Consider the following 26006-nt stretch of genomic DNA (forward strand, 5'->3'; position numbering starts at 1 on the left):
GGCTGGATGTGGAGGCCATGATAGAACTGAGGGCCAGAGGGCCAGAATGTGGATGTGTTGCGGCAGATGGAGCGTCATTTGCCCCTTTGAGGCGGGAGAGAATGTGGAGAGCCAGGCTAGTGAGTGAGTGAGGGAATGGTTGGGTGTGTAGAAAAGTACCGAGTAGAGAGGGAGTGGTGACAGCTCGACAGGTTGCTGGCGAGAGTCGATCTCCCTCTGCTTTGGGAAGACATGGGGGAGAACGAGGCGATGCGGGATGCGGGGGATGGTGCATATCCATCCCGCTTTTATCATTGGTATTGAGGGATGCTTTCATCCACCGCTTGTATGTACGGGTAACGTATTCAGTAGCCGAGTAGTTGTTGTTGTGTGGCCGAGAACGGAGTGAGATAAGATTAGATTACACCGGAGAGAAACAGGCCCGTTTGCATATTGCAACAACATCTGTTCAGCTCCAACGCCACCATCACTCCGCATCTGCAGTCTGACATGTTATATTGATGCGAGAGGCTCTATCCCGAGACGGAGGGCACAAGCTACCGGCGACAGTGAGAAGCTAGCTTGCCTGAACCAACACTTCGAGACCATCACCGGTTCAATAGCTTCCAGCCAACACCAAGACAAGACAGGGATTCAACCATGGCTACTTCGACGGAACTGCCCGCCAGCATCCTTCTCCTTCTCCTTGCAGTCTTAACCGTGTTGGCGGTCAGTGTTCATCGTGGACTCTCCATTGATCACAGCCCTGGGGAGCCTCCGATCATCAAGCCGAAAATACCCTATATCGGCCACATACTCGGAATCATCAGATATGGCACCAAGTATTTTGAGATCGTCAAGTGAGTGCTTGTATGCTTCTTGAACCTCGCAATCTGATGGTGCTTCAGCCGCAACACACGCTACCCGATCTATACGTTACCCACCTTATCGACCAGACAGTACATCGTCACGTCTCCTCAGATCGCGGCTCAACTCCAGCGACAGCACAAGGACCTCGCTTTCTACAATGTCATCCTGGAAGTTACGCGTCGATTAACCAGTCTCAGACCCAGCACCATGAAGATCGTCATGCAGAACGTCAATGCCGAGCATGGTGACTGGGGCTTGATGCCGACCATGCACGACATGTTCAACACGGTGCTCGGTCGAGGAGAGTCATTGAAAGACCTGACTCGGTCGCAGATGTCCATTTTCTCCGAGATGCTGAATGAGGTCGCGGTCGAGGGCGAATGCCTGGAGACCGACCTGTTCCAGTGGATCAAGTCTACATTTACATTTGCAAATGCAAGGTCCATCTACGGCCCAGAGAACCCGTTTGCCCTGAATCCCAGTTTGGTGGATGCTTTCTGGGATTTTGAGGCTGGCATGCTGGCCTTGATCATCGACATCTTTCCTTCCATCACCGCTCGGAGAGCGTACCTAGGACGAGAGGCAATTGCCAAAGCCCTCGTCGACTATGTCAAAGAGAAGCGGTGGCACAAGGCGTCCCTCCTGATTCAAAACCGCGTCAGCATCAACCTCACTCACGGCTTTACCGAAACCGAGGCCGGTAGATCGGAAATCATCTTGCTGTTTGCGATCCTGGGAAACGCCGTGCCTTCCACATTCTGGATTCTTGCCAACATCATCAGCCGCCCGGATTTGCTGGCTCAGATACGGACCGAGATTCAATCGGCCGTCGAAGACAACGGTGATGGAAGCAAAAATATCAACCTGTCGACCATCGAATCCTCCTGCCCGCTGTTTGTGTCGACGTATAGGGAGTCTCTGCGCATGATCGGCAATCTTGCCTCCCTTCGATACGTGTTGAGGGATACAGTGATCGGACAACATTACCTGAGAAAGGACTCTATCATTCAAGTGGCTGGAATTATCATACATCATGACCCTCAGACCTGGGGCCAAGACAGCGACCGGTTCAATCCACGACGTTTTATCAAGGGTGGAGGACAAGCATCTGTGACCGGTGCCGATTCGGAGCCGACGGGCCTGGATCTCAAGGAACCAGCGGCAACACAACTGCCTCCCGGGGTTCCATCAGCAGCGTTCCGCCTGTTCGGTGGTGGCAGCGTGGTGTGCCCAGGACGCCACTTCGCGCAGAGCGAAATCCTCGCTTTCGTGGCGTATCTCTTGATGGCGTTCGACATCTCAACTCCAGACGGAACATCCATCAAGCCGCCTCCCCGGGACAACGAGAAGATTCCCTTGAGCGTCATCAAGCCCAAGGGCGACGTGAAAGTCAGGATTCAGCGACGCAAGGGATATGAGGACGTCTCGTGGCGGTTGTTGGCAGGTGGCCAACTATGACGGATCTGCCATTGCGTATGATGTGAACAGACTGCTTTGGGCAGAGGTTAGAAGGCCCAGCTCTGGTGGGACCCTGGAGGTAGAGCTGTACACTACACACACACCCCGAGCGGCTGCATATAATTATGTATCTCTCTCAGCTTCGTTATGTACGGGGCATTTCCGTCGGAGGAACATTTCTCCGGCCGACCACAAGTGGAGCCACGACACGTTGCTTGCCCCTTTCGTCCCGCCAACATGGACAAAATCTTTAGCAATACACACACCACACTTCTGCTTGGTCCTGTGAGTTCTGCTCGTGGACTATGGCGATTCTGGGCAAGTCATCAGGCGATTGCAGAGCTTGCCGGTGAGTGAGAGGGGAGCTTTTTGTATAGAATCCTCGGCCAGAACCTTTGGGCATGAACGCGTCTCTTTTCACATGCTGACTGAGAGCTGCTTGTTTTTTTCTGTTTCCAATTGTTTGGCCTTCTGTGGTGGTAAATCTCTGTCGATGATCACACTGTAGGTCCGCCCTGGTCCTTGTCAGCATCTAGAAGGAAATCCGGCGTTTTGGGCGATCGACTTTCTGCATAGCGAACTATTTCGGCATTAGTACAAAGCATTTTTCACAACCGAAACCAGCGCATTCTCTTTGAGCAAGTCCTTGATAGGCGTGCCCATCCTTGTGGCCGTCTCGACTATGCTGCGAATAAGACATGCGGTCATCTGTCTGATATTCGCAACCACTCTCAGCTTGGTCATCTACTATCGATCGGCGAGTGGCTCCGTCACCTTCAGAGCTTTACAGTCCAAGGTGCCGCAGATCGTTGGACTCGGAGAATATTTCGACCCGGAGGAGCAGCATGTTCAGAATCAGGCTGGGCCTCTTTCTTCCGAAGGGGACTCTCGTGTCTCGAACTCTACAGCAGAATCGGCGGCGGCGGGAGTGCCAATAGCCAATCCTCCAGGATCGAGATATACACGAAGCCTGGTCATGGCTCGGATGAAAGCAGAAAATGTGACTTGGCTTGACGGGGTCGACCTGGGCCCCGATATCAAAAAGTTCATCTATGTCGCCGACGACCCTAATGCGCCTTTACACCCACCCAAAAACAAGGGCCACGAAGTCATGACCTACCTCACGTATATTGTTGATTTTTATGACGAGCTACCCGACGTCAGCATCTTCATGCATGCCCACCAAGACGCATGGCACAACAACGAACTTTTGAACTGGGACGCCGCCGAAATGATCAAACGGCTGAGCAGCGAGAGAGTCCTGCGCAAAGGCTACATGAACATGAGATGTCATTGGAAGCCTGGATGCCCAGACTGGATCCATCCAGGCCAGATAGAAAGGGATAAGGACAAACTGGAACAGTCGTACATGGCGTCGACCTGGGCGGAGCTCTTCGCGGACAAGCCCATCCCAGCTGTCTTGGCTCAGCCGTGTTGCTCCCAGTTTGCGGTGAGCCGGGACCAGATAAGATTGACCCCAAGGGAGAAATACAGGCATTACCGAGACTGGCTCCTACGGTCGGGCATATCAGACCTCACCAGTGGGAGAATCTTTGAGTACCTCTGGCAAGTCATCTTCGCCGACGAGAGTGTGTTCTGCCCAAGCCAACGGGCATGCTACTGTGACGGGTTCGGTGTCTGCTTTGAGACCGACAAGACGTTTGACAAGTGGTTCGAGCTGCGATATGAACGGCAGATGGCGGAGAAAGAGTTGCGTGAGTGGAAAGAGAAAGCTGAGGCAATCGAAAAGTTTCGCGACAAAGACGGAAGACTGCCCGGTATTGAAACAGGGGAGCTTCAGGTGCCAGAGATTGGGAGGAAAGAGCAGCTGGAAGCCTTGATTGAGGAAAAGAACGTGGAGCTAGAACGGAGGAGGCTGGAAGCTTTGGAGAGAGGCAGGGACCCAAGGAACAGAGCAGAGAGTGACGGGCGGCCCTGGAAAGAGGGGGACGGATTTTAGAGAGCCTTACTGTATATCTCGAGGTCGCTGGACGAAAGGGTGCATATACAGTATATATGGTGGCTAGATGATAGAATATCTTGTGCACATAGTGGAGTGGGTTATTTTCCTCTTCTAGATCAAGACTTTTCAAAGGAACAATTTCTTGTCGTCGTCCATTAATTGAGGATGGAGGACTAGGGGTTCAGAAGGAGTTGTTGGGTAGAAGTAATAACTTACAGTATATTGGGTCGCATCTCGCGTGATCCGCCACTTTCGGTCTGTCACATTATTATTATTATTACTACTGGGCTTGCGCACTCGGGGCTGCGCACTCGGGGCACGGAGGAACTTCACAGTCCAGACAAAGCAACCAGGGAACTGAACACCTTTCCGTCTTCTACGATCACACCCACGCGCCACCGTCTCTCTTCTCGACTATCTTCCCATGTGTTACTCTCTACCGATGACTGCCTTCTTACCACCTGGCTTGTGAGATTCGCGCTTGCACTCTGCCTGCGTAGTGTGGGTGGCTCGTATCGGCGATGGAATGATGGCATTACCCCGACCGCGATCAACTCACACTTGAAGAAGAAGAAGAAGCAGAAGAAGACATTGTCGGCTGCATAGCTTTTCAGCATGCCGGTGAGAATGAGAATGAGGTGGACGGCGTATGCTGGGGTATGCTACTATCACATTCTACCTGCTCATTCATCCATCCCTCCGTCGCTGACCCTCCTTCTATCACAGGTGTCTACCGCCCTCGCTGCGGGTGTCATCCTCAAAGCTCTGGCGCAGCGACCCAACTTCTACTCGGCCGCCGTTTACCTGTCGCAGTCCTCCGCCAACCTGATGATCCTGACGAACCTTCTCTTCGTCATCGCCTGCACCTTTCTGCTGGGACTCCAAAAGCTCCTCTATGGAAACCTCCGACCGATCGAGATCGAGCAGCTGTACGAAAAGGCATGGTTTGCCGTCACCGAGACGTGTCTGGCCATGACGGTGTTCCGTGGAGAGATCGGCCTCACCTTCCTCGCGATGTTCTTCTCCCTGCTGACGGGTAAAGTCTGGGGGTGGATTGGTGAAGGCCGTGTGGAAGTGCTGGAGCAACAGCCACCCCGAAACCCAAGATTGTTCCATACACGTCTGGCACTGAGCCTCGGGCTGAGCGTTGCGTTCGACTTGACAATGCTGGAATACGTCGTCAAACAAGTCATGAGAATGGCACGGCCGGACATGATGGTCATGTTCGGCTTTGAGTTCGCCGTGCTGTCCATCATGAGCATCAGTACTGCGATGAGGTATGCCATTGATCTGGTCGAGATTGGTATCGTCCGCGAGCAGAAGAGACATCGGATTGAAGAGATCAAGAGGGAGAGAATGCAAGCTGCAGTGACAGAATTCCAGCAGTCTCAGAGTGGACAAGCGGGCAGCGCACCCGCTTCTCAAGCTTTGGGAGACGCACCAACACCAACGCAACGCACCCTCGACCAAGTATCCCAAGAAGCCTTTAACCAACCAGTCGACGAGAATGAGGTGGAAGTCGAAGGTTGGGAGGATAAAGGTCGCTACATGTTCTACCTCAACCTGGCCACGGATTTCTTCAAACTCATGACTTACCTTGCTTTCTTCTTTATTCTTCTTGTATTCTACGGACTACCCATCCACATCTTGCGCGATGTGTTCTTGACGATGCGATCATTTTTGAAACGAATTTCGGACTTTATCAAATACCGAACGGCGACGAGGGACATGAATGCCCGCTATCCGGATGCCACGGCGGAGGACATTGGACGTGAGGACGTCTGCATAATATGCAGAGAAGAGATGCGCCCATATCAACCCGCCGTTGCGCAGCCAGGTCAGCCACAGCCCCGACCGAACCCTGTGGCAGAGAGGATGCGGCCCAAGAAACTCCCGTGTGGACATGTCCTACACTTTTCTTGTCTGAGAAGTTGGCTCGAGAGACAGCAGATATGTCCGACATGCAGAGCAAATGTCGTCCGAACAGGGGGGACTCGGGGTGCCAATGGAGGGGACGGTGGACAGGGCGAAGCCGGACAGGGCGAAGCCAGACAGGGAAATGGCGGACAGCATCCCCCGGCTGCGAGGCAAGGTCCACGTATATTCCAATTCGGCCCGCTGAGAATTGGTGTCGGAGCGGCTCGCGGCAACAACATGTTTGAGGAACTTCAACAGCAGCTCGCAGACGGGGTCGGTGCAGTGCCAGAAGGACAACCGGCGAACCCTGAGCCCCAGGCACCGCGACCGATAGGAGTGGGTTTGCGATGGTCGGCGAGAAGACGACGCCGAGCAGATCAGAACTTGACGTTGCAACAACAGGTTGATGCGTTGGTGGACCGCATTTCGCGTGAGGCCGATGAGTTGACCCAGTCGGCTGACGAGATCGTCCTGTTGCGGTCATTGCAACTTGAACTCGAAAGATTGAGAGGCCAGAGACCTGGGCAGAGGCACGCATCTACCGAGACCACCACTGAAAATCTAGCAGAGGGAGTCAGACTCACTTCTCAGCCGGTCGAACGCAGAACTACGCTGGTCGCAGATCAGCAGCAGGAAAATGTCCTACAAGCAGGTAGTGATAGACTTCCCGCTGGCTTGACGCTGCCGGAAGGCTGGACGATGATGCCTCTACGACTCATGTACCCTGGCCCGCACCAATCTCAGCGCCAGCACCATCACCATCAACACCACGAGCACAACCATGACCACAACCACAATCACAACCTCAACCTCAACCTTAACCAAGGTCCATTGACAAACTTTGGTCAGCCGCGGCCACAAGCATACGGAATGCCGCCTCCTTTCGGTGGCCCTTCTCCTCTTCAACATCTTCCACAGTTGCAGAGGCAGCCCGCTGCCAGCACGGCAAGCACAGGTCAGACAGGCTCTCTTCAGACCAATGGGGTGCCGCCTGCCGCACCTGTTCCTCAAGGTCAACAACAACAGCAACCAGCAGCAGCACCCCCATCCGCAAATGAGCATCTAGATGACATGCGAACTCCGGGATCATTTCGAGGCCCTTTTCAACCTCCCGAAAATGTCTTCCACTATCGAAGCTCGCCGTGGAGTGGAGCGAATATGAGCGCCCAGGTCACCCAACAACGCGGCCCAAACAGTTCGACTTTGACGACCACCAGTGCAAATGGCGCTTTGTCTCCAAGCACATTGCCTACAACAGCTGCAGGAAACACGATCCATGATGTGAGCGAAGCCGGCCATTCTTTACCTTCTTGGGGATCGACGGTCGCCGAGCCTGCAAACAGTGTCGTGAGCGACAGCAACGGCAGTGCTGGGCCGTCCACGCTGCAAGTCAATGGCAGTCATGATCACGCCGCAGAGAATGGGGAAGCAGACGGACCACCCCCTACCACATCTCAACCCAAGGACAAACAGGCGAGAGTGGAAGATGCGGCAGAGGATCTGGATCCGGATTGAAACCCATTCGGCATTGTGTCTCTAGTGAGAAAGGAAGAAAACGTAGCCTTGTATCGTATTGAATAATTCAGTGAGCCATGCGTCCCAAGACAGGCGGTCACAGCATAGCGATGGAGTATTCTCATCACCACAATGAACCATGTCGCAGCTGGAGATTCAGCTGCCTACTTGTACTTGAAACACGAAGGACCCTGCTCGGATGAAGGTGCATCTGTATCAGACTGTAAGGGGGAAAGGAGACGGCGGAGCCAAACCGAGTACTGCGTAGTGGGTGAGCATCGATTGGTTGGTTGCGTAGAGTTCAATGGATACGAGCAAGTCAGCATCCGTGGAGATCTAAGAAATGTGGTTCTCGCTGTTCTTTCTGGTGCCTCCTTTTTGTGACTTGTTTCATGGTGCTGGGACAACAAGGCCCCCATGCAGGGCGACAGGGCGTCCCTGATGATGATCGTCCAGTTCAAAGGCGCGACTGTCGCCAATTGACCCGCTTCTGCCTATCGATAGGAGTTCAACTGCTGCGCCTCCCCTGCCTGGGTGGACTCCCTGCAGATCGATTGTTTTCGACGGACATACGATGTTGGTTTGACCATGCCATGATGCATGTGTTGTAATGTAACACTTCGACATCAAGGGAATCGCAAGCCCAATCGTTCCAGAACTTCACACGCTCTTTCCTCGCAGAACCTACCGAATCTTCAGTACCTTCCCCAAAATCCTGTTTGGTTCGAGGTCACTGTCCGTGACACGCAATACAAACTCTCTCATTCAACTCCTCACATCGACGGAGTCCGGTGGCAGGATCTCAGATCTCCTGCTCTGAGTCCACCTCCTTGCAGAGCCCCTTCGAAGGCACACTCTCTTTTCCCACCGTCTCGATCGTTTTATCTTCGCTCTTTGTTTACACATTCTCTCTATCGACCCAGATCCATATCCGGCTTCCTTACCACAAAGCGACGACTCCTAGAATACATGAATCGAGCACTGCGGTGAAAAAGGATTGAAGAGCAGGTTGAGAAGCGGCCACCAAAAGTAACGACCAGGAAAAGCCAACTCGGTTCAGGCCATACCGCCACCACAATGGGGGCATCAAGGATATTTGGTCGGCAGATCAGTGACAGTGACGATACCGCTGGCGATGACAGCGAAAATGGGTACTGGTGGTACTCTCCTGTAAGTTGATCTCGCTGAGCAACACTTCTTGCAATGCGTGGGATTGAAACTCAACCTCTCCCTTGACATCCTTGAAAAATATGTTGGTTCCGGACTGACCGTGATTACAGACGGCCGATGCCATCAAGTGGGCAGTGGTCGCAGCTATCCTCCTGGCCTTCTCCTTCTACTTCCTGGCAGGACACTTGCATGCTAAGCGGAGGATGCAGAAGGGCTTGCCGCCTCTCCCTTATCATCGGGTACGTTTAAAGATATCCGAGTGGCCATCTCATGTCTGCGGCAACTCGGCAGACATGTTCTATGTCCTGAACAATGCACTAATGTCATACAGTGGCTCGTTTCACGCCGTCAAAAGGTAGCGTTCCTGCAACAACACCCACAGTATGCAAATCAGTTCGCCTTCTACCGCGCACAGCAAGAACGTGTGGGCCCATACGGCTACTCGTGTACTCCCGGGTCTGGACAGGCTTTTCAGATGGGTGGAATGTACGGGCCGCCTCCACCTGCGTATCACGAACCTGAGTACGTCCCGGCATACACTCCTCCGCAAGAGAATGGATCGAACAAAGTCAACCCGGATCAACGCTTCGAGCCTCCAAACGGGCCTCCTCCGTCCCCTGCCAACGCGGCAGCGGAACCGACTCAGCCTGAGCCGGCAAGAGTTGCACCTTGAGGGGAGCAACCGCAACTTGCAACAAGCCAGGTCGCTTCTCACCACTCACCGCCACATACTCCTAGCCGGCAATCGATCTAGGCTGAGGTATCGTGTTTGCACGATATCGCCCCCTGCCCCTAGGATGACAGGGGCTTGATGGAACATCACGTTCAGCACCGTGTATGATGGTTGCCTATCACAGCTTGCAGGATACCGTACATGCATGCTTACGCTGCGGAAGCACAGAGGCTCACGAGGTCAGCCAGGATGCAGAGCTCACAATTAGATCGCGCTCCGTCAGAAGACATGGGGAAGACTAATTTTGTATCACACCAATGTGCATAGCTACCGGGTTGTACCCCAAATGACCAGGGCTTTTCAGACTCAGCGTCAAGGGGTTGGCGCAGAACATTGTCGCACCATAAGAGGCCCGAATGCAATGCAGATAGCGTTCTAAAAGTTGTGCTTCAACTATCATCAGAGGGACTTGGAGGGTTTCCCCCGCAGACGCTATTCTATTTCCATTGCATCTAGATCGTCATCCACCACTGGATTGTCCGTCATCGCGTCGTCCCATTCTACACTGTTTTGGCCGAGTTGCAAAGCCCTGGCCTCGGCCTCCCTCCTTTCCTTTTCTCTCTGTTCCTCTGCCGTCTTCTCCCTCGCCCTTCGTCTCGCCTCGATGATAGTCTTCCGGACGACATCCTCCTCCTCCGGCACGGATATGCTACTCGGATCTCGGTATAACACCAACGCCGTATTTAGATTCTCGGGTGGCAGCCCCGTGGCTTGGGGGAGTCGGTCGTGATTTTGGGGCCGGAGTAGCTTCTGTGGCACCCGGGATACCTTTCTGTCTATGTCCGGGAGGAAGATTGTGGCATTGTGCGCGGCTTCCTCGGCTTCGATTTGGGCAATTTCTGACTCGAGATCGTGGATAATTATCCGATGAGGGGCGTCGTCGATGGTCATGAAGTCAGCGTCCGGGAGGGTTGGTAACCTCATAGGCGCCTGGGGCACGGGTGTAGGATGGGGCGCAGGGGGCGGCCCTTGATCATATTGAACAATAGGCGTGGGGAGAGGTAGGCCAGGTCGAGCGTCGGTGTTGGCGATGTGCGGACGCCACGAGACGGTCGAAGGACTCGACGGCGGGCTCAGCCGGATCTGTTGAGCCTGCGAGGGCGACGAAGGCGCGAGTGAAGGAGGAGGGAACGTGGGAGGTGGTGCATACTGGTGTAATCCTACATTGCTGTGGCTGTTGCCTTGATTTAGGCGGAGTTTCTTGAAATGCGACGAGATGTTGGATTGCGACTCGAGTTCGTCTTCGGCCCTGCGCTTGCCGTGAGTGAGCAGGTTGCCGCGATGTTGATTCGCAAGCGACGGGTGCCATTCTGCTGTGGCGGGCGCAAACTGGGCCATTGGTTGTGTGTGAGGAGGTGGTGACGCTGGTGGTTCAGGTCGGTCGGTCGGTGGACGGTGTCGCGGAAGTACGTATGTAGAAGGAGTGGTGGTAGTCGTAGGCAGACGGGAGGGGCCCTTTTTCTCCGAAGATTGGCCTGGCTTGCACCTTTGGAATTTCCCCCTTTCCTGTTTACTGTGTTGTGTACTTCTTTGCTTTCTCGCTTGCTCACTTCTCTCTGACGCGGCGGACACAGCTCGCTTCGCGGTTTGGGACGTGGTTTGACGTTGTGTGAAGGGTGAGGAATAACAGCGTCATTATCATTTGTGGAAGTTCCATTGATTGATGATTCGAAAGCAATAAAAAGCGTCTCACCGGGGGGGTCGGCGTGCGGGCTGGAAGCTACGAGAACTAAGTACATAGGTCGGTTGGAGGCGATGGAATGCGGAGCTCAAGTGCGATTATCCGGAGTGCGGGCTGCTGCACCGCCATTGCTAACTGCGCCCGCCGCCGCTTGACTCACAACTCCAACAACACTCAATTCACCAAGAAATTTTCCGTGGTGGTTCCTTCACGACTACTCGTTGGCAGCCGCCAGCAACGACGTGGTTCTACAGTGGACTGTCTTCTACCAACAGCAACACCAACAGCAGCAAGTCGGTCGTTGAATTGTCACACTTCTTCCACCTGGTGCTGTATCTCGACTGTGCGGCGGCACACGACCTCGACAATGGCTCTGTCCACATCCACCCACGAGTGGTCCGCTCCCAAAGTCCGAGACACCTTTCTCAAGTATTTTGAGGATCGAGGACATACATTCGGTCGGTAACTCCAGGCCTATTGATTTATCTATCCCTTTGCGCCTTTTGCGATTGTCCTTTCCACTGACTTTTGCGGCAAAACCCCCCAGTCAAATCCTCTCCCGTGGTTCCACTTTCGGATCCTACCCTTCTCTTCACCAATGCGGGCATGAATCAATTCAAACCGATCTTCCTCGGCACGGTCGATCCCTCGAGCAAAGAAGGCCAGTACAAGCGGGTGGTCAATTCGCAGAAGTGCATACGTGCGGGCGGGAAACACAATGACCTCGACGACGTCGGCAAGGACAGCTACCACCACACCTTTTTTGAGATGTTGGGCAACTGGTCGTTCGGCGATTACTTCAAGAAGGAGGCCATCATGTTCTCGTGGGAGCTGTTGACAGACGTGTTCGGGCTGGCCCCGGATCGGCTGTATGTCACCTACTTTGAAGGGAACGAAGCCGGCGGTCTGGAGCCGGATCTGGAGGCCAAGGAGATCTGGAAGAGTGTCGGGGTGCCCGAGGACCATATACTGCCTGGGAACATGAAGGATAACTTCTGGGAAATGGGCGACCAGGGACCGTGCGGCCCGTGTTCCGAGATTCACTACGATCGAATCGGCGGTCGCAATGCTGCCAGTCTCGTCAATCAGGATGACCCCAACGTGTTGGAGATATGGAACAACGTCTTTATTCAATACAACCGAGAACCGGACAAGAGCTTGCGACCGCTCCCGAACAAGCACGTCGACACGGGTATGGGGTTTGAACGGCTGGTCAGTGTCCTGCAAAACAAAATGTCCAACTACGACACCGACGTTTTCACTCCAATATTCGCGCGGATTCAGGAAGTCACCGGGGCGAGACCCTACTCGGGAAAGTTCGGGGAGGAGGACGTCGACGGGATTGATACTGCGTACAGGGTTGTGGCAGATCATGTACGGACGCTGACCTTCGCCATCAGTGACGGCGGCATTCCCAACAATGAAGGCAGAGGATATGTGGTGCGACGAGTATTGAGACGGGGTGCGCGATACGCCCGGAAATACTTCAATGTCGAAATCGGCGACTTCTTCTCGAAGATCGTGCCTACCCTGGTGGAGCAGATGGGTGGTATGTTCAAGGAGATCGTCGCGAAAGCAGACGAGGTCAAGGAGATTCTCAACGAGGAAGAGCTCTCCTTCGCCAAGACCTTGGATCGCGGGGAGCGGCAATTCGAGGTGTACGCCCAGAAAAGCCAGGTGCAGGGGCTCAAGAAGCTGCATGGCGCAGATGTTTGGCGACTGTACGACACATTCGGGTTCCCGGTTGATCTTACCCGCCTCATGGCCGAGGAACGAAACCTTTCGATCGACGACAACGAGTTCGAGGCCGCGAGATTGGCCGCCAAAGAAGCCAGTAAGGGCCAGAAGAAAGCGGCCAGCGATGTCCTCAAGCTGGACGTGCACGATCTGGGCCAACTCGAGAAAATGCCCGGTGTGACCAAAACAGATGACAGCGCCAAGTACGGCAGGGACAATATCACCAGCACGATCCAGGCGATATATCACGCGAAGAAGTTCCATTCCGACACCAAAAATATTCCCCAGGATGACCAGGTCGGTATTATCCTCGATCAAACCTGTTTCTACGCGGAACAGGGTGGTCAGGAGTTTGATACCGGTCGGATCGTCATCGATGGACAAGCCGAGCTCGAGGTGGAGAATGTTCAGCTGTACGCCGGCTACGTGTTACACACGGGTTACATGAAGTACGGCCACTTCTCGGTGGGGGACAAGGCAATCTCTGAGTATGACGAACTGAGGAGGTGGCCCATTCGGAACAACCACACTGGCACACACATTCTCAATTTTGCGCTGAGGGAGGTTCTGGGTGACGGTGTCGAACAAAGGGGCTCGTTGGTGGCTCAGGAGAAGTTGAGATTCGATTTTAGTCACAAAGCGGGTGTCTCCGACGCTGATCTGCAGAAGATCGAGGACATATCGACAGAGTATATCCGGCAGAACTGCCCCGTATACGCCAAGAATGTGCCTTTGTCCATTGCCCGTGAGATTGCAGGTGTCCGAGCCGTGTTTGGCGAGACCTACCCTGATCCGGTTCGGGTCGTGTCGGTGGGAGTCGAGGTCGACGATATCCTAAAAAATGTCAAGGATGAGAGATGGAAAACGGTCAGCATCGAGTTCTGTGGTGGCACCCACGTCCGAAGCACGGGCGACATCAAGGACCTCATCATCCTGGAAGAAAGCGGCATTGCCAAAGGCATCAGGAGAATTATCGCGGTCACCGGCGAGGATGCGCATGAAGTTCAACGCGTGGCGGAAGATTTCTCTACCAAACTCGACAAGCTCGAGAAGATGCCGTTCGGGTCGCCAAAGGAACAAGAAGCAAAGGCCGTCCAGCTTGAACTCAACAACCTATCAATATCGGCGGTGAGAAAATCGCAGTTCCGAGAGCGCTTCGCCAAGATCAGCAAAGAGATTCTCGATCAGCAGAAAAAGTTACAGAAAGAGGAGACCAAGAAGGCCATCGACACAATAACGGAATACTTTGAGAAGAACCCCAAAGCCCAAGGGGCGGTTCTCAGGCTACCGATTGGGGGGAACCCCAAAATTGTGCCCGATGTGGTCAAGCATGTCCAGACGAAGATGAAGGACAAGAGTGTGTATATCATCGTGGCGGATGAGAAGGACCCTGAAGGCAAGGTCTACCATGGGTGTTTTGTCGGTCAGGTAGGTTTTATTTCCCGTGAAGAATACAGGAATCGTTCAGCTGACGGTGAACCCCACAGAACGGCGCAAAGGCCGGCATGAAATCTCCGGAATGGTCGTCAACGGTGTCGAAGCTGGTTGGCGGCAAGGCTGGCGGAAAGGAGCCAGTTGCCATCGGTACCGGGACGGAACTGTCAAAGACCGACGAGGCGTTGAAGGCCGCAACGGATTATTTGGAGAAGTTCAAGCTATGATTGCGTCTGCTATGCATCGCAGAGGCCTGGCTCGGAATCTTTTTGGCCCTATATGCGCTGGATTTGAGGGCATCATTGGCTGCGCAAGTGTTGATTGATACATGTCACTTCACGGAGCACATGTAGGCATCAGATGGATACCCCTGGTGACTGGTGATAAATGCAAAATACAACAACCTCGTTGTTTCTCCTTGAGCATGGTTTCGGACCGTCCAATAAGGGTGCAGGACGGGCAATGCTCCCGTGTCCAATGAGCAGCCAGGATGGTGGTCCCGATTCGGCAATATGACGAATGAGGGACCAAATGACGTTCGCGTGATGTCGATGTCGATGCCGAGTTCGTCAACGAGCAAAATAAAGGGCCAACAGACCCCTTCCTGGCGAGTTTGTTGCTTGTTCTTGAAGCCGGTGTACGCACGCATGTCACAGCCCTGATCCACCACCGTAGGGAGATAGATGCAAAGTGTGCCCTCTTCCACGACGCCTCTTCCGCCTCCTCCACCATTGAGCGTCTGATATTTTGACATAACGACCCAAGTCCATATCACTACCCCGTCTCCCGCTCCACCACCGCCATCGTCATCATCGCCACCCAGCTCTGTGACGACTCCGGGCGTTCTCGACACCTCACTAACTATACTATACCTCCGGCATCGAACCAACCAAACAACCAACCAACCAGCCAGCCAGCCAACCCTCTTCCCCCTAGCAAAACATGACGCACACCATCCCGGGCGGCTGCTACTGCGGCGCGATCCGGTACGAAATCACCCTGGCCGACCCGGCGAACGAGGCGCGCACGTCGCTGTGCCACTGCGGCAACTGCAAGAAGTTCACGGGCGGCAGCTTCGGCATCACCAGCAAGATCCCGCGGGACAGTTACCGCGTCACGCAGGGCCGGGACGCCGTCCAGGTCCACGAGGCTGACAACGGCGCCGGGACGGTCTTGCACCGCGAGTTTTGCAAAGTGTGTGGCAGCGGGTTGTTGGAGTACGGTGTGAGTATTTCCAGAGCATTAGCATTACTGCACAGTAGCGAGAGGAGGAGTTGGTGGTGACCTCAATAAACCACCCTACCGACTTACTCACCGACGACTATGAACTTCTGATTGCCCGTTTTTCTTTTTCCCATGCCTATTCCCTTTCCCAGCCCCTTCAGCCCACCCCAGCCTCTCTCAAACCCATGACCATCACCCAGTAACGGACCCGTGCTAACACAGACACAAAAATTGGCCAGGCCAACGCCGGCGACTTCGTCTACGTCTTCTACGGCACGCTCGACCACCCGACCGACCTGCCGCCCAAGGGCGAGTTCTTCACCAGCCGGCGGGATCCGTGGATGCCCGAGGTCCCTGGTACGTTCTCTATCTGCCTGTCTGCCTGTGTTTCAATTCTCATAGCGAACATGTTGGAGCTTCGCGATCTCCTTGGAGGAAATGAAATAGGGCTAACAACGCTATACGTGCGCGCACACAGGGTTGTTCCAGAAGAAGAAAATCAAGGAGTAGACAGAGGTGGATGGATGCATGAGCGAGACAGATCAGAGATGTCGACAGGAAGGCATTGTGGTTTGGAGCACTTGAGCTATTCGGGACGCGGGCACGAGAGATGTGATTTTGCATATGCATGCTGCTACAGTGAATACTCGACACAGGTCAGTTTGTTTGTCTGGGGTTGTGCAGCTCAGGGCAATGTGTGCCAACCACATCAGACCCGTGTCGTGAATGGGGGATGTCGAGTTGGAAGGGAAGGTTCACTCGGGAGGCATTGGGTCCGTAAGTACCTACATAGCCAAAACCATTCCACAAAGTTTCCGTGTGGATGGACGTCGCGCGGAGAAAGTCGACACCTTGTTGGGTTTCTCTGTGTGCCATTTCGGCGTTTTCATGATCAGAAAGGAGCCCGCAATATACCACCATCTCGATATCAATGTCGATACTCAATTTCCTAGCCAGTGTGTCAATCACTGGTCAGTGACTTCCACCATCAAGATAAATAGACCCTAGTTGTGTTTCAACCTCCATTGTGGTGGTACACCTGTACTCGGTACAAACCCTGCTATGGAACGCCATCATGCGATCCAACCTGTGTATCTATCCATTTGGTCGGCCGTTTCTTCCATAGATACTTGTTCATCGCTGTCTGCGTGAGGAAACTAGCCGGGTGCTCTTGGTCCATCTGTTTAGTCCATCCACATATCCTCATCACTATCACCGTCCAACGACCGGAAATTGCGATCAACCCAATGCTGCACCTCCGATCGGAACTGCGAAGCACATCGCCGCGCACACGGACCACCACACGGCCTGTCGACGAGGTTATGGTGGACAATGCGGAATTCATGCACGTGGCCCGGCACCTGCCACGACTGGCGGATCTGATACTGCGGCTGCATCTTACGATCGTCCCAGAGCAGATGGACGACGATCGATGCGTGCGGCAGTCGGATGTGGTGGCGGGTGAAGGGTCGGTCCTGCTTGACTTCCAGGGACGTGACGTATTCCTTTGCGGGCGCGGCGGGGTTGCCGGGCTCGGGCTGCAAGTCGGTCACGACGACGAGGCAAAGGTAGCGGGCGGTGGCGGTGTAGCTGAGCGCGCCGCTATCGGTTTCGGTGGGCTCTTCGTCGGAGAGGTCAACGTCGTCGTCCCTTTCATATAATCCATTGATTTCTGCTTCGTCGCCGGAGCTGGCAGCGCCGTCATCATCCGGTTCGTATGCGTCGTCGTAGGAGGTGGACCTGTCATCTGCTTCGTCCGAGTCATATGCTGGCTCTGACTCGTCCTCGTCGGCCTCAGCGACGAATCTCCAAGTGTGTCCTGTTGCTGCTGCTGAGGAGGCAACAGGATCTTCAACGACATCAGCTACGTCGGAGAAACTGACGCGTCCGAGATCCTGATCTGTGGTGATATCGCCATCTTCAGTAAAAGAGATGCCCAGCGCGGACAGGTACGCACCCGCGTTGGCTGGGGAGATGAAACGAGGCGCCATCAGGGTTGACGAAGGGTGAGGCTGGCGTTGATGTTGGGCAACATGGGGAAATGAGGAGACGCTGGTGCTGGCGAGGTCGGTCGCCATTATTTCTGAGGCTGTTTTTTGGAATGACTGGGCCGGGGGTGTTGTTGATGGGAAGCTATGCTCGAGAGTGTGCATACGCTATCCTTCTGGGTATTGCCTCTCATCTTTATGCTCCTCTGGCATTTGAAAAGGTTTTGCCCGTAGTGGTTCAGGACGAGGACCTACCTCGTGAACGCCTACCTCGTGAGGACCTACCTTGTGAGGACCTTTTGAAAACGTGCTCAAACATCATGTTTCAGACAATCCTTGAGGGCATTCTGGGCGAGGACCTCGCAGTCTGCTTCGACAAGCAAGTAAGAGTCACTATGTTAGTGTGTTCTAAGGTTTGCATGTCTGGGTTGAGGAAGTCTTGTTGACGGCGTGATTGTATGCCGTGGTAGAAGGGCGACGGTCCATCTTGGCGAAGCACTCTCATTACCTGTAGTGTAGCTCGTACACAAAGAAGCGATCACAGGCTCAAGAAATGGGCCCAACATGTCTATCCAGATGTGACGTTTGGGATCAGCATATGCAGTGTGAGGATGTGCAGAGAGATACGAAGTCCTCATACAGGCACGTGACTGGTAATAGACTTCTGCCCCTGCCAAGATTAACTAGCCACATGCGCAATAGCGTCTTGGCATTATCTTGGCGTTGTGAGGTAATCGCGACGACTAGCCGAGGCTCATCAGGCTCGATATTCTGGGGAAGGAAAAAGGGGATCGGCCGAAGTAATTATTAGTGATCCAGATGTGCCATGGCGTGCTTGTCTCATCACATACGGCCATAATCAATGAACTTATATATGTGTATCTCTCTTGACCAGCTGAGGTCCCGGAAGACCCGTTTGTATCTTGGACGAGCTCAAATTTCAAGATGAACCCCGACAACAAAGAGGTCTGCCTCATCATTGGCGCGTCCAGGGGCATTGGCCGGCAAGTCGCCATCGACCTCGCCAAACATGGCTACTTTGGTAAGTCAGATGAAAGAACCTACAATCGTGGATGACATTTCAGCCCTAACTCGGAATCCCACAGCCGTCGTCGCCGCCAAAACCACGTCCGACGCCAGTGCCATCCCGGCCTCGTCGTTTCCGCCCGATCCGAACTCGTCTGCGTCGACCATAAACACGGTCGCCCGCGAGATCACCGAGGCCGGCGGCTCCGCACTCGCGCTGCCCGTCGACGTGCGGGACGTGGACAACGTCAAGGACTTAGTCGACGAGGTCGCCCGCCGCCTGGGCCGGCTGGACGTGCTGATCTACAACTCCGGTGCCATCTGGTGGTCCGCCATCGAGACCACCCCGGTCAAGCGCTTCATGCTGCTCCAGCAGGTCAACCCGCAAGGGTTGTACGCGGCCGTGTCAGCGGCGCTGCCTCACTTTGGGGAACAGGGCTGGAAGGGACGCATCATCGTGGTGTCGCCGCCCATCTATTCGCGCTTCTTCCGGGGCAAGACCGCCTACGCCATCGGCAAGGTGGGTATGAGCGTCTTGACCAAGGGTTTGGCTATGGATTTTGTGAGGCAAGGACGGAAAGAGATGGCCATCACGAGCATCTGGCCTGCCGCGGTATGTCGCGTCATTGTTTTGCGGTTGAAAAGCAGCAGTGGACTAACCCGTAGGCAGTCCATCGAATCAGCAGCGACTCAAGACTCAGTGAAGCGAGACCCAGAACTCGTCAAGGATCTCAGAAAGGCTGTAAGTTTGTTTTCCCGCCACCCAACCCCCACAGTATACTTTGTCAAACATCACATGCTAACCGAACTCACCTCCTCTTGCTATACAGACCATCTACTCTGACGCCATCCTGGCAATGCTGCGATCGCCCGCCGAGGAAGTCAATGGCCTGCTCGACCTGGACGAAGACTTCCTGCGCAAGAAAGGCGTGACGGACTTCTCGCAGTACAGCCTCGTGCCGGGCGCCACACCCCGCCGCATCATGCCCGCGGAATTCCCCGTCTTGGAGGTTGCTGAGCAGGACGACGAAGGGAGGCGGGTCGACAGCGTGGTTCTGCGGCAGGGGAGGGAAGATAAGGCGAGCAGCAAATTGTAATACTAGTGTCTGTCTGACCGGTAACGGATTCATGTGATGCTATACATTGTTTCTTCATTTTCAGGAAGCATTCTGCAACCACTCACTCAGTACTGATATCGCCTAGGACCGCCAATACCGGGCGGACTTACGCGAAAGCTTCTCGAAGTACTTACAAAACTGTGAATAGCCATGGCCATAACTGCCCACGTCGAGATATCCGCCATTGTCCCTCGTTGCCGACTTTCGAGGTCCCACGAAGGTAAGAGATTCGCTGACTATCCTCACTTACGGGCCCCTCGGTGCCGAATCTGACGCTGCGGCAGCATCATCCAGTTTCTCGAGGAGACAATTGCAGCATTCGAGCTCCAATTTGGACACACCGACAAAGCAGGCGACAGCTCGATATGTACTCCAGGTAACCGGGATCATGGGGCCGGGGCTCGACGCAATCCCACCACTGCAGATGGATGCATCACCGATCAGCGTGCGGCTTGAATCCTGCCAAGGTGACGGACAGCGCGCTGGTCTACGAGACATCCTGAAAAACAGAGCCAAAGTGCTCTTTGACACGTATGTCGATCGGATTCTCCCGCAGTATCACCTACTTCCTCGAGAACGACCTCTGCCGGCAGTTCGCCCTGATCTACGACGAGTTGGCTGCTGCAGCCCCTCATGAGGCATACTTTGGGGTTACCGTGGCTTTTGCCATGGCGTCTTCAATCCGCAAGGCCTCCAAACTCTTTAACGTGCTGTCCATGGCCGAACCATTGCGCCAAGACGCCCTCAGGCACGACCAGTTTCTAAAGGATTCTGAATATCTTTGAGATCGATGTATTGCATCTTGCTCCTGCAACCAATTTGCAGCCGTGCTCCCATATACGGGTCACCTATCACACCTCGTGGGAGAAGCCATGCGAGTTTCTTGAGCTCCGGAGGGGGAAGGAATCGAGCGGAATTGCCCGAGTTTGTGGAGGACGAAAAAGTGGGACGGCGTTCTGCGAGTGCCTTCTAAATGAAGTTAGGCAGCATATTCCTCCCCGTAAGCCGAATGTGTTATCATGATACTGGGGAGCGGCGGAGGGACAACAGCGTGAACTTCTCATACCCCTGCTTCGAACTGTTGTTGAGTTGGGAAGTCAAATCTATCCGAGTACACCAGCCTGCAGCACCGAAGGTAGACAGGGTATCTGGAGAAATACACTGGTAGGATACAGAGACGCACATCTATCTTTGTCATGGCGGCCACCACCACCACCAGCCTCCCCCAAATCACGGGCAAATCGACCAAAGAGGTCAAGATCCTCCTCGTCAACCCGAACGGCACCAGGTTCATGACCGAGAACTGCCTGCAATCCCTGGCCAACAGCCTGCCGGTCAACGTCACGGTCACGGGCTTCACGTCGCCTCGTCCAGCCCCCTCGGCCATCGAGGGATACCTGGACGCGGCCATCTCGACGGACGCGGCGACGCGCGCCATCGTCCCGATCGCACACCAATTCGATGCGTTCCTGGTGGCCTGCTTCAGCGCCCACCCGCTGATCGACGCCCTGCGCGAGGAGGTGCCGGGCCCCGTGATCGGCATCATGGAGGCGTCGCTGTACACGGCGCGGATGCTCGGGGGCCGGTTCGGCGTGGTGGGCAACAACGTCAAGACCCAGCGCATGCTGGAGAACGCCGTGCGGAACTACGGCCTGGACTTCTTCTCCGTGGGCTGCGAGCCCGTCGGCCTGGGCGTGCTGGAGCTGGAGTCCCGCCCCCAGAGCGAGGTGCTGCAGAGCATGGGCCACGCGGCAGTCCGGCTGAAGGACAAGGGCGCGGATTGCGTGCTGTTGGGGTGTGCGGGCATGACGGAGATGAAGGCCCGATGTGAACACGACGTGGGCGACGAGGTGGCCGTCATTGACGGCGTGACCATGGGGGTGCACCTGCTCGTGGGCATCGTGCGAGAGGGCCTCAAGACGCCTCGGGCGGGTCTCTACATGGGTTCGAAGGCGGCGAGAGCAGCACGCGGACAGGATTGGATGTAGGCCGAGAGCAGCTTATAGACGTCGTTTCAAGATGAATATGAGAGATGAACAACTAGAGATGATTCAAGAAATCTTCTACCCGTTCCATTCTCGGACATCTATTTCTGAGCGTGAAAGGGAATAGACGAGGCGGATAAGGAGAGGTTGGATATCTCCATCTTCACTCCCCCAGGTAGTGAGCAGCTTCAATTAGTTAGGCAATCCCTCACTCTGTGACAGGAAAGGAGGTTCGACGACCCCCGTCTGGCTCGAGATGATTCCGTAGGTCTCGATGCGTCGATGTCTGTGGAAGTCGAACAGCTTTTACAAAATCTCAGCACACGCTATATATATATATATATTTTCAGAACGAGGTGGAGAGGGGGTTCGATTACATACCTTTTCTTTGCCCTGACGTGCCTCTTCCAAGTCGATTTCCGCCACGACGACCTCGTCGTCCGTTGTCTTTGCTTCAGCTCTAATGTGTCCCTCCGAGTCGATGATGCAGCTGCCCCCAATCAGCGGCCATTTCCCGTCGTCACGCCCGGCTCGGGCGGCGGCCACGGAGAAACAGCTGTTCATGTAACTGTTGGCCTTGAGCACGAGGTGGTGATGGTACAGTGCTTCCCTTTCGCCCTCCTCCTCCGTCTTGGGACCCAGCGAGCTGACCAGGTCGGGACTGAACGACGGCGTGTTGTAGCCGATCAGGACGACTTCGACGCCCTGCAGCCCGTAACACCGCCACGACTCCGGCCACCGTCGGTCGTTGCAGATCATCATGGCCATGATCGGGTCGCCCTTCCCTTCCAGCTCCCGTGAGGGGGGGCCACCTGCTGTTTCCTTCTTCAACGCGTCTGGAAGCAGGCCCGGCACGCGGAAGGCCTGGAATCCGAGGTCGCCGGGCGCGAAGTACCTTTTTTCCAACTGGTTGATGGCGTCGGGGTTGGGAAAGGGCTCGAACGTGCCCGGGATGTGCGTCTTGCGGTATTTGCTCACAATCCGGCCCTGGGACCCGGAATAGTAGATGCAGGAGTTGAAGCCCTTGCCTTCCGGGGTGCGCTCGGCGAAACCGACCGAGACGTCCACGCCCAGCCGGTGGGCTTCGTCCAGCAGCACCTTCAAGTTGGGCGATTGGGCCAGATCGGCGCCGTGCTCGAAGAACGAATCGAGCTTTTCCTTGTCGTCGATCAGAAACCGGGGGAAGAAGGTCGTGAGGGCTGTCTCGGGAAACAGCACCACCTGTGCTCCTTTGGACACGGCGTCTCCCAACAACACCACCATCCGGTCGATCACGGCCTGCCGGGGGGTGTCGATGTGTATCGGCCCCAGCTGGGCAGCTGCAACGGTTATTTTACGAGGCATACTGTCGATTGTATCCCGCGATACACTGGTGATAGATAGGTTGGGCACCAGACTGCTCGGGGAGGTTAACAATGCACCGGTTATGCCGTAGGAAAGACCCAACAGCAACCGCCATGGGTCCTGAAGCGACAGAAGAAGTTTGATTCCTCTAATTGCCTCCAGCAGCGGCAGTGGTAGGCGCAATCGTCCTCTCGTGGGTCTCGTATATGTCCGCTCGATCGATGCGGTCTTGAGCGCCAGTGTCTCGACTTCCAAGACTTCGACAAGATCGCCTACAAAGCATATCCATCTATTGCTATTCGACGGTTTGGACTGTCTCGCGCGCGGGGCCAGCGCTAGTAACGGCCCAGGTCTAGTGAGGTGAGGCGCGCAAATGCGATGGAAAGGAGATATGATATCTCGCACCCGATGCTGGGCCGATGTGGTCTGGAACTTGTCGACTGGACCAGCACAGAGCTCCTGGCAGGTGCTATTGATTGATCGACCTGATTTCGAATTGGCCTGCCCTCTGACCTTGTTGCGATTGCTTGACCTGTGCTTGAGATACACAGGTCGAGCAAACTGGGGCAGAAAACCACCCACACAATGGAATTCGATCTGATCGTGCGCAATGGGGTCATTGTAAGCCTCCGCAGAATATCGACCTCAACCCTCCTCTGACTGATCCCGCCAGGCCAATGCATCCGACATCGTACGCGGCCAGGATATCGGGATCAAAGACGGTGTCATCACCTGTATCGGCAAATCCTTGCCTGTTCAGCCATCGACCCGGATCATAGATGCCGAGGGCGCCTACGTGACACCCGGCGGTGTCGACTCCCACGTGCATCTCGACCAGGCCGAGATCGTGACGGGCGACACGTGGCTGACGGGGACCCGCAGCGCCGTCTGTGGCGGGACGACGACGGTTATCTGCTTTGCCTCGCAAGCCCGCCACGAGACGCAGGTGCTCCCGGCGGTGGAAGCGTACGCGACGCTCGCGAGGGGCCAGACCTTCTGCGACTACGGGTTCCACCTGGTCCTGACGAACCCAACCAAGAAAGTCCTCGAGGAGGAGCTGCCCGTCTTGGTCCACGAGCACGGCGTCACCAGCGTCAAGCTGTACATGACCTACAGGCCCATGATCCTCCGCGACAGTGAGATCCTTCAGCTTATGACGGCCACGCGGCGGCTCGGCATGACGACCATGATCCACGCCGAGAATCACGATATGATCGAGTTGTAAGTAGGATCTTTGTGGACAGCAAGCGTTGCATTGTCGACTGAGCATGTCTGCTGTAGTATTATCGAGTCCCTCGAGCAGCAAGGGCTGACGGACCCCTATTTCCACGCCGTCTCTCGTCCGGCCATTGCGGAAGGGGAAGCGACGGTGGGTTTCCATCCCATCCTGCGAAGTATCGAGCTCATCGCAGGACTCACTTACCCCGAATAGTTCCGTGCCATTTCGCTGTCCGAATTGATGGACACGCCCATTCTCCTGGTTCATGTGTCTGCACCGCAAGCCGCGAAGCACATCCGGGAAGCCCAGACCCGACTGCTCCCCGTGTACGGCGAGACATGTCCCCAGTATCTCTGGCTGCTGTCCGAGAAGCTCAAGGGCGAGCAATTCGAAGGTGCGCGACTCGACCTGTTTCATGTCAATGCTGATGCTGATGGAATAATACTCGCGTCAGGGGCCAAATATGTGTGCTCTCCGCCTATTCGGGACCGGCCCGAGGAGACGGACGCGTTGTGGGATGGCATCGCGAACAGCACATTCACCACCTTCTCCTCGGATCATGCCGCCACCAAGTCAGTTTTCTTCCGAAAGCTCGTATCTTCGCGTCCACTGCTAAGTGAAAGAATGATAGATTCCACGTCCACGGAACCGGCAAGCGCCTTGGGCTCATCGACGGAAAACCGTTGTTCGCGAAGATCCCAAACGGAATCCCCGGCGTCGAGACACGACTCCCTTTGTTGTTCAAAGGCGTGACCAGCGGCCGCCTCAGCATCCACGACTTTGTGCGTGTCTGTTGCACGAACCCCGCGAAGCTGTACGGACTGCCCACCAAGGGCACCATCGCCGCTGGGTACGACGGCGACCTCTGCATCTGGTATCCCGACGGACGGATGCGGCCGTTCGAGTTGGACAACGCCATGCTCCACCACGACATCGACTACACGCCGTACGAAGGTATGGAGTTTGAGAATTGGCCGCGGTACACGGTCCTTCGGGGGAAGGTAGTCTGGGACCGCGACAATGGCGGGCTCACCGGTACCAAAGGAGACGGGGTGTATTTGAAGCGCGGGAAGAGCGTCTTGCCGGGGCCCAGGGGGAAGTTTGTCAACGAGTGGCGTCCTCCTCAATAAGGGCGAAACCAGAGATCGAAAACCCGGATTGTTTGGATGGATGGGATGGATGCGTGACCTGACAGAACAGAATCCAGTGGAGAACGTTGATGTGACACGCTCTCAGTCACGGAAAGAAAGAAGGAGAAAGAAAGGGTTGGAGTTGAGAATTCGGTGCTCTAAGAGATAAATAGATATTTCTACCCTTCATGGCTAGACCATCGGGTAGTGCCGATACTGGTATACGGCGTTTAGTCCTTTACTGGCTAGCGGATACCGCGCTACTCACTTTAACGTGGCACCATCCTCGATTCGGTATTCGTCCTGCATATCTATCCAACCCTCGCCCATATGGAGGTACGACGCTTTGGAGAGAGAGAGAGAGAGCGGCGGAGCCAGGATCAATATGGCTATTGAGCTCTAGATGACAATTCACGCAAGATAAGTGCATGCATACCTCTCTATAAGAGGAAGGACTACTCTTGGGCGAGGATTCTCCAGGGCGGTCTCTGGAATGTCCAAAGCGGAGGAGTTGA

General features: G+C 55.0%; 12 protein-coding genes across 12 annotated transcripts; 9 read left to right on the plus strand and 3 right to left on the minus strand.

Moving 5' to 3' along the window:
• Positions 1-639: 639 nt before the first annotated feature.
• On the plus strand, positions 640-2307 carry AYL99_02810 (hypothetical protein; the record flags this gene model as incomplete). Its single annotated transcript, XM_018834326.1, has 2 exons — positions 640-839; positions 888-2307. 2 exons carry the CDS (start codon positions 640-642, stop codon positions 2305-2307), a joined length of 1620 nt encoding a protein of 539 aa, XP_018696950.1.
• A 682-nt stretch (positions 2308-2989) lies between these two features.
• Positions 2990-4267, plus strand: AYL99_02811 (hypothetical protein; the record flags this gene model as incomplete). Its single annotated transcript, XM_018834327.1, has 1 exon — positions 2990-4267. The coding sequence occupies one exon, from the start codon at positions 2990-2992 to the stop codon at positions 4265-4267; it is 1278 nt and encodes a 425-aa protein (XP_018696951.1).
• A 618-nt stretch (positions 4268-4885) lies between these two features.
• AYL99_02812 (hypothetical protein) lies at positions 4886-7702 on the plus strand (the record flags this gene model as incomplete). Its single annotated transcript, XM_018834328.1, has 2 exons — positions 4886-4927; positions 4997-7702. The coding sequence occupies 2 exons, from the start codon at positions 4886-4888 to the stop codon at positions 7700-7702; spliced, it is 2748 nt and encodes a 915-aa protein (XP_018696952.1).
• Positions 7703-8779: 1077 nt separating this feature from the next.
• On the plus strand, positions 8780-9545 carry AYL99_02813 (hypothetical protein; the record flags this gene model as incomplete). Its single annotated transcript, XM_018834329.1, has 3 exons — positions 8780-8872; positions 8983-9111; positions 9204-9545. 3 exons carry the CDS (start codon positions 8780-8782, stop codon positions 9543-9545), a joined length of 564 nt encoding a protein of 187 aa, XP_018696953.1.
• A 492-nt stretch (positions 9546-10037) lies between these two features.
• On the minus strand, positions 10038-10943 carry AYL99_02814 (hypothetical protein; the record flags this gene model as incomplete). The annotated part of the gene is made up of 1 exon (XM_018834330.1): positions 10038-10943. One exon carries the CDS (start codon positions 10941-10943, stop codon positions 10038-10040), a length of 906 nt encoding a protein of 301 aa, XP_018696954.1.
• Positions 10944-11653: 710 nt separating this feature from the next.
• On the plus strand, positions 11654-14684 carry AYL99_02815 (alanine-tRNA ligase; the record flags this gene model as incomplete). Its single annotated transcript, XM_018834331.1, has 3 exons — positions 11654-11744; positions 11834-14451; positions 14511-14684. 3 exons carry the CDS (start codon positions 11654-11656, stop codon positions 14682-14684), a joined length of 2883 nt encoding a protein of 960 aa, XP_018696955.1.
• A 715-nt stretch (positions 14685-15399) lies between these two features.
• AYL99_02816 (hypothetical protein) lies at positions 15400-16191 on the plus strand (the record flags this gene model as incomplete). Its single annotated transcript, XM_018834332.1, has 3 exons — positions 15400-15681; positions 15921-16038; positions 16160-16191. The coding sequence occupies 3 exons, from the start codon at positions 15400-15402 to the stop codon at positions 16189-16191; spliced, it is 432 nt and encodes a 143-aa protein (XP_018696956.1).
• Positions 16192-16865: 674 nt separating this feature from the next.
• AYL99_02817 (hypothetical protein) lies at positions 16866-17759 on the minus strand (the record flags this gene model as incomplete). Its single annotated transcript, XM_018834333.1, has 1 exon — positions 16866-17759. The coding sequence occupies one exon, from the start codon at positions 17757-17759 to the stop codon at positions 16866-16868; it is 894 nt and encodes a 297-aa protein (XP_018696957.1).
• An 855-nt stretch (positions 17760-18614) lies between these two features.
• AYL99_02818 (hypothetical protein) lies at positions 18615-20598 on the plus strand (the record flags this gene model as incomplete). The annotated part of the gene is made up of 7 exons (XM_018834334.1): positions 18615-18711; positions 18776-19308; positions 19366-19437; positions 19526-19788; positions 19899-20033; positions 20098-20258; positions 20324-20598. The coding sequence occupies 7 exons, from the start codon at positions 18615-18617 to the stop codon at positions 20596-20598; spliced, it is 1536 nt and encodes a 511-aa protein (XP_018696958.1).
• A 411-nt stretch (positions 20599-21009) lies between these two features.
• AYL99_02819 (hypothetical protein) lies at positions 21010-21801 on the plus strand (the record flags this gene model as incomplete). The annotated part of the gene is made up of 1 exon (XM_018834335.1): positions 21010-21801. The coding sequence occupies one exon, from the start codon at positions 21010-21012 to the stop codon at positions 21799-21801; it is 792 nt and encodes a 263-aa protein (XP_018696959.1).
• Positions 21802-21990: 189 nt separating this feature from the next.
• On the minus strand, positions 21991-23142 carry AYL99_02820 (hypothetical protein; the record flags this gene model as incomplete). The annotated part of the gene is made up of 2 exons (XM_018834336.1): positions 21991-22101; positions 22180-23142. The coding sequence occupies 2 exons, from the start codon at positions 23140-23142 to the stop codon at positions 21991-21993; spliced, it is 1074 nt and encodes a 357-aa protein (XP_018696960.1).
• A 585-nt stretch (positions 23143-23727) lies between these two features.
• AYL99_02821 (hypothetical protein) lies at positions 23728-25491 on the plus strand (the record flags this gene model as incomplete). Its single annotated transcript, XM_018834337.1, has 6 exons — positions 23728-23763; positions 23816-24363; positions 24424-24511; positions 24575-24755; positions 24816-24933; positions 24993-25491. 6 exons carry the CDS (start codon positions 23728-23730, stop codon positions 25489-25491), a joined length of 1470 nt encoding a protein of 489 aa, XP_018696961.1.
• Positions 25492-26006: the final 515 nt, after the last annotated feature.

This window comes from Fonsecaea erecta, assembly GCF_001651985.1.
Source record: "Fonsecaea erecta strain CBS 125763 chromosome Unknown Scaff2, whole genome shotgun sequence".
NCBI lineage: Eukaryota > Fungi > Ascomycota > Eurotiomycetes > Chaetothyriales > Herpotrichiellaceae > Fonsecaea > Fonsecaea erecta.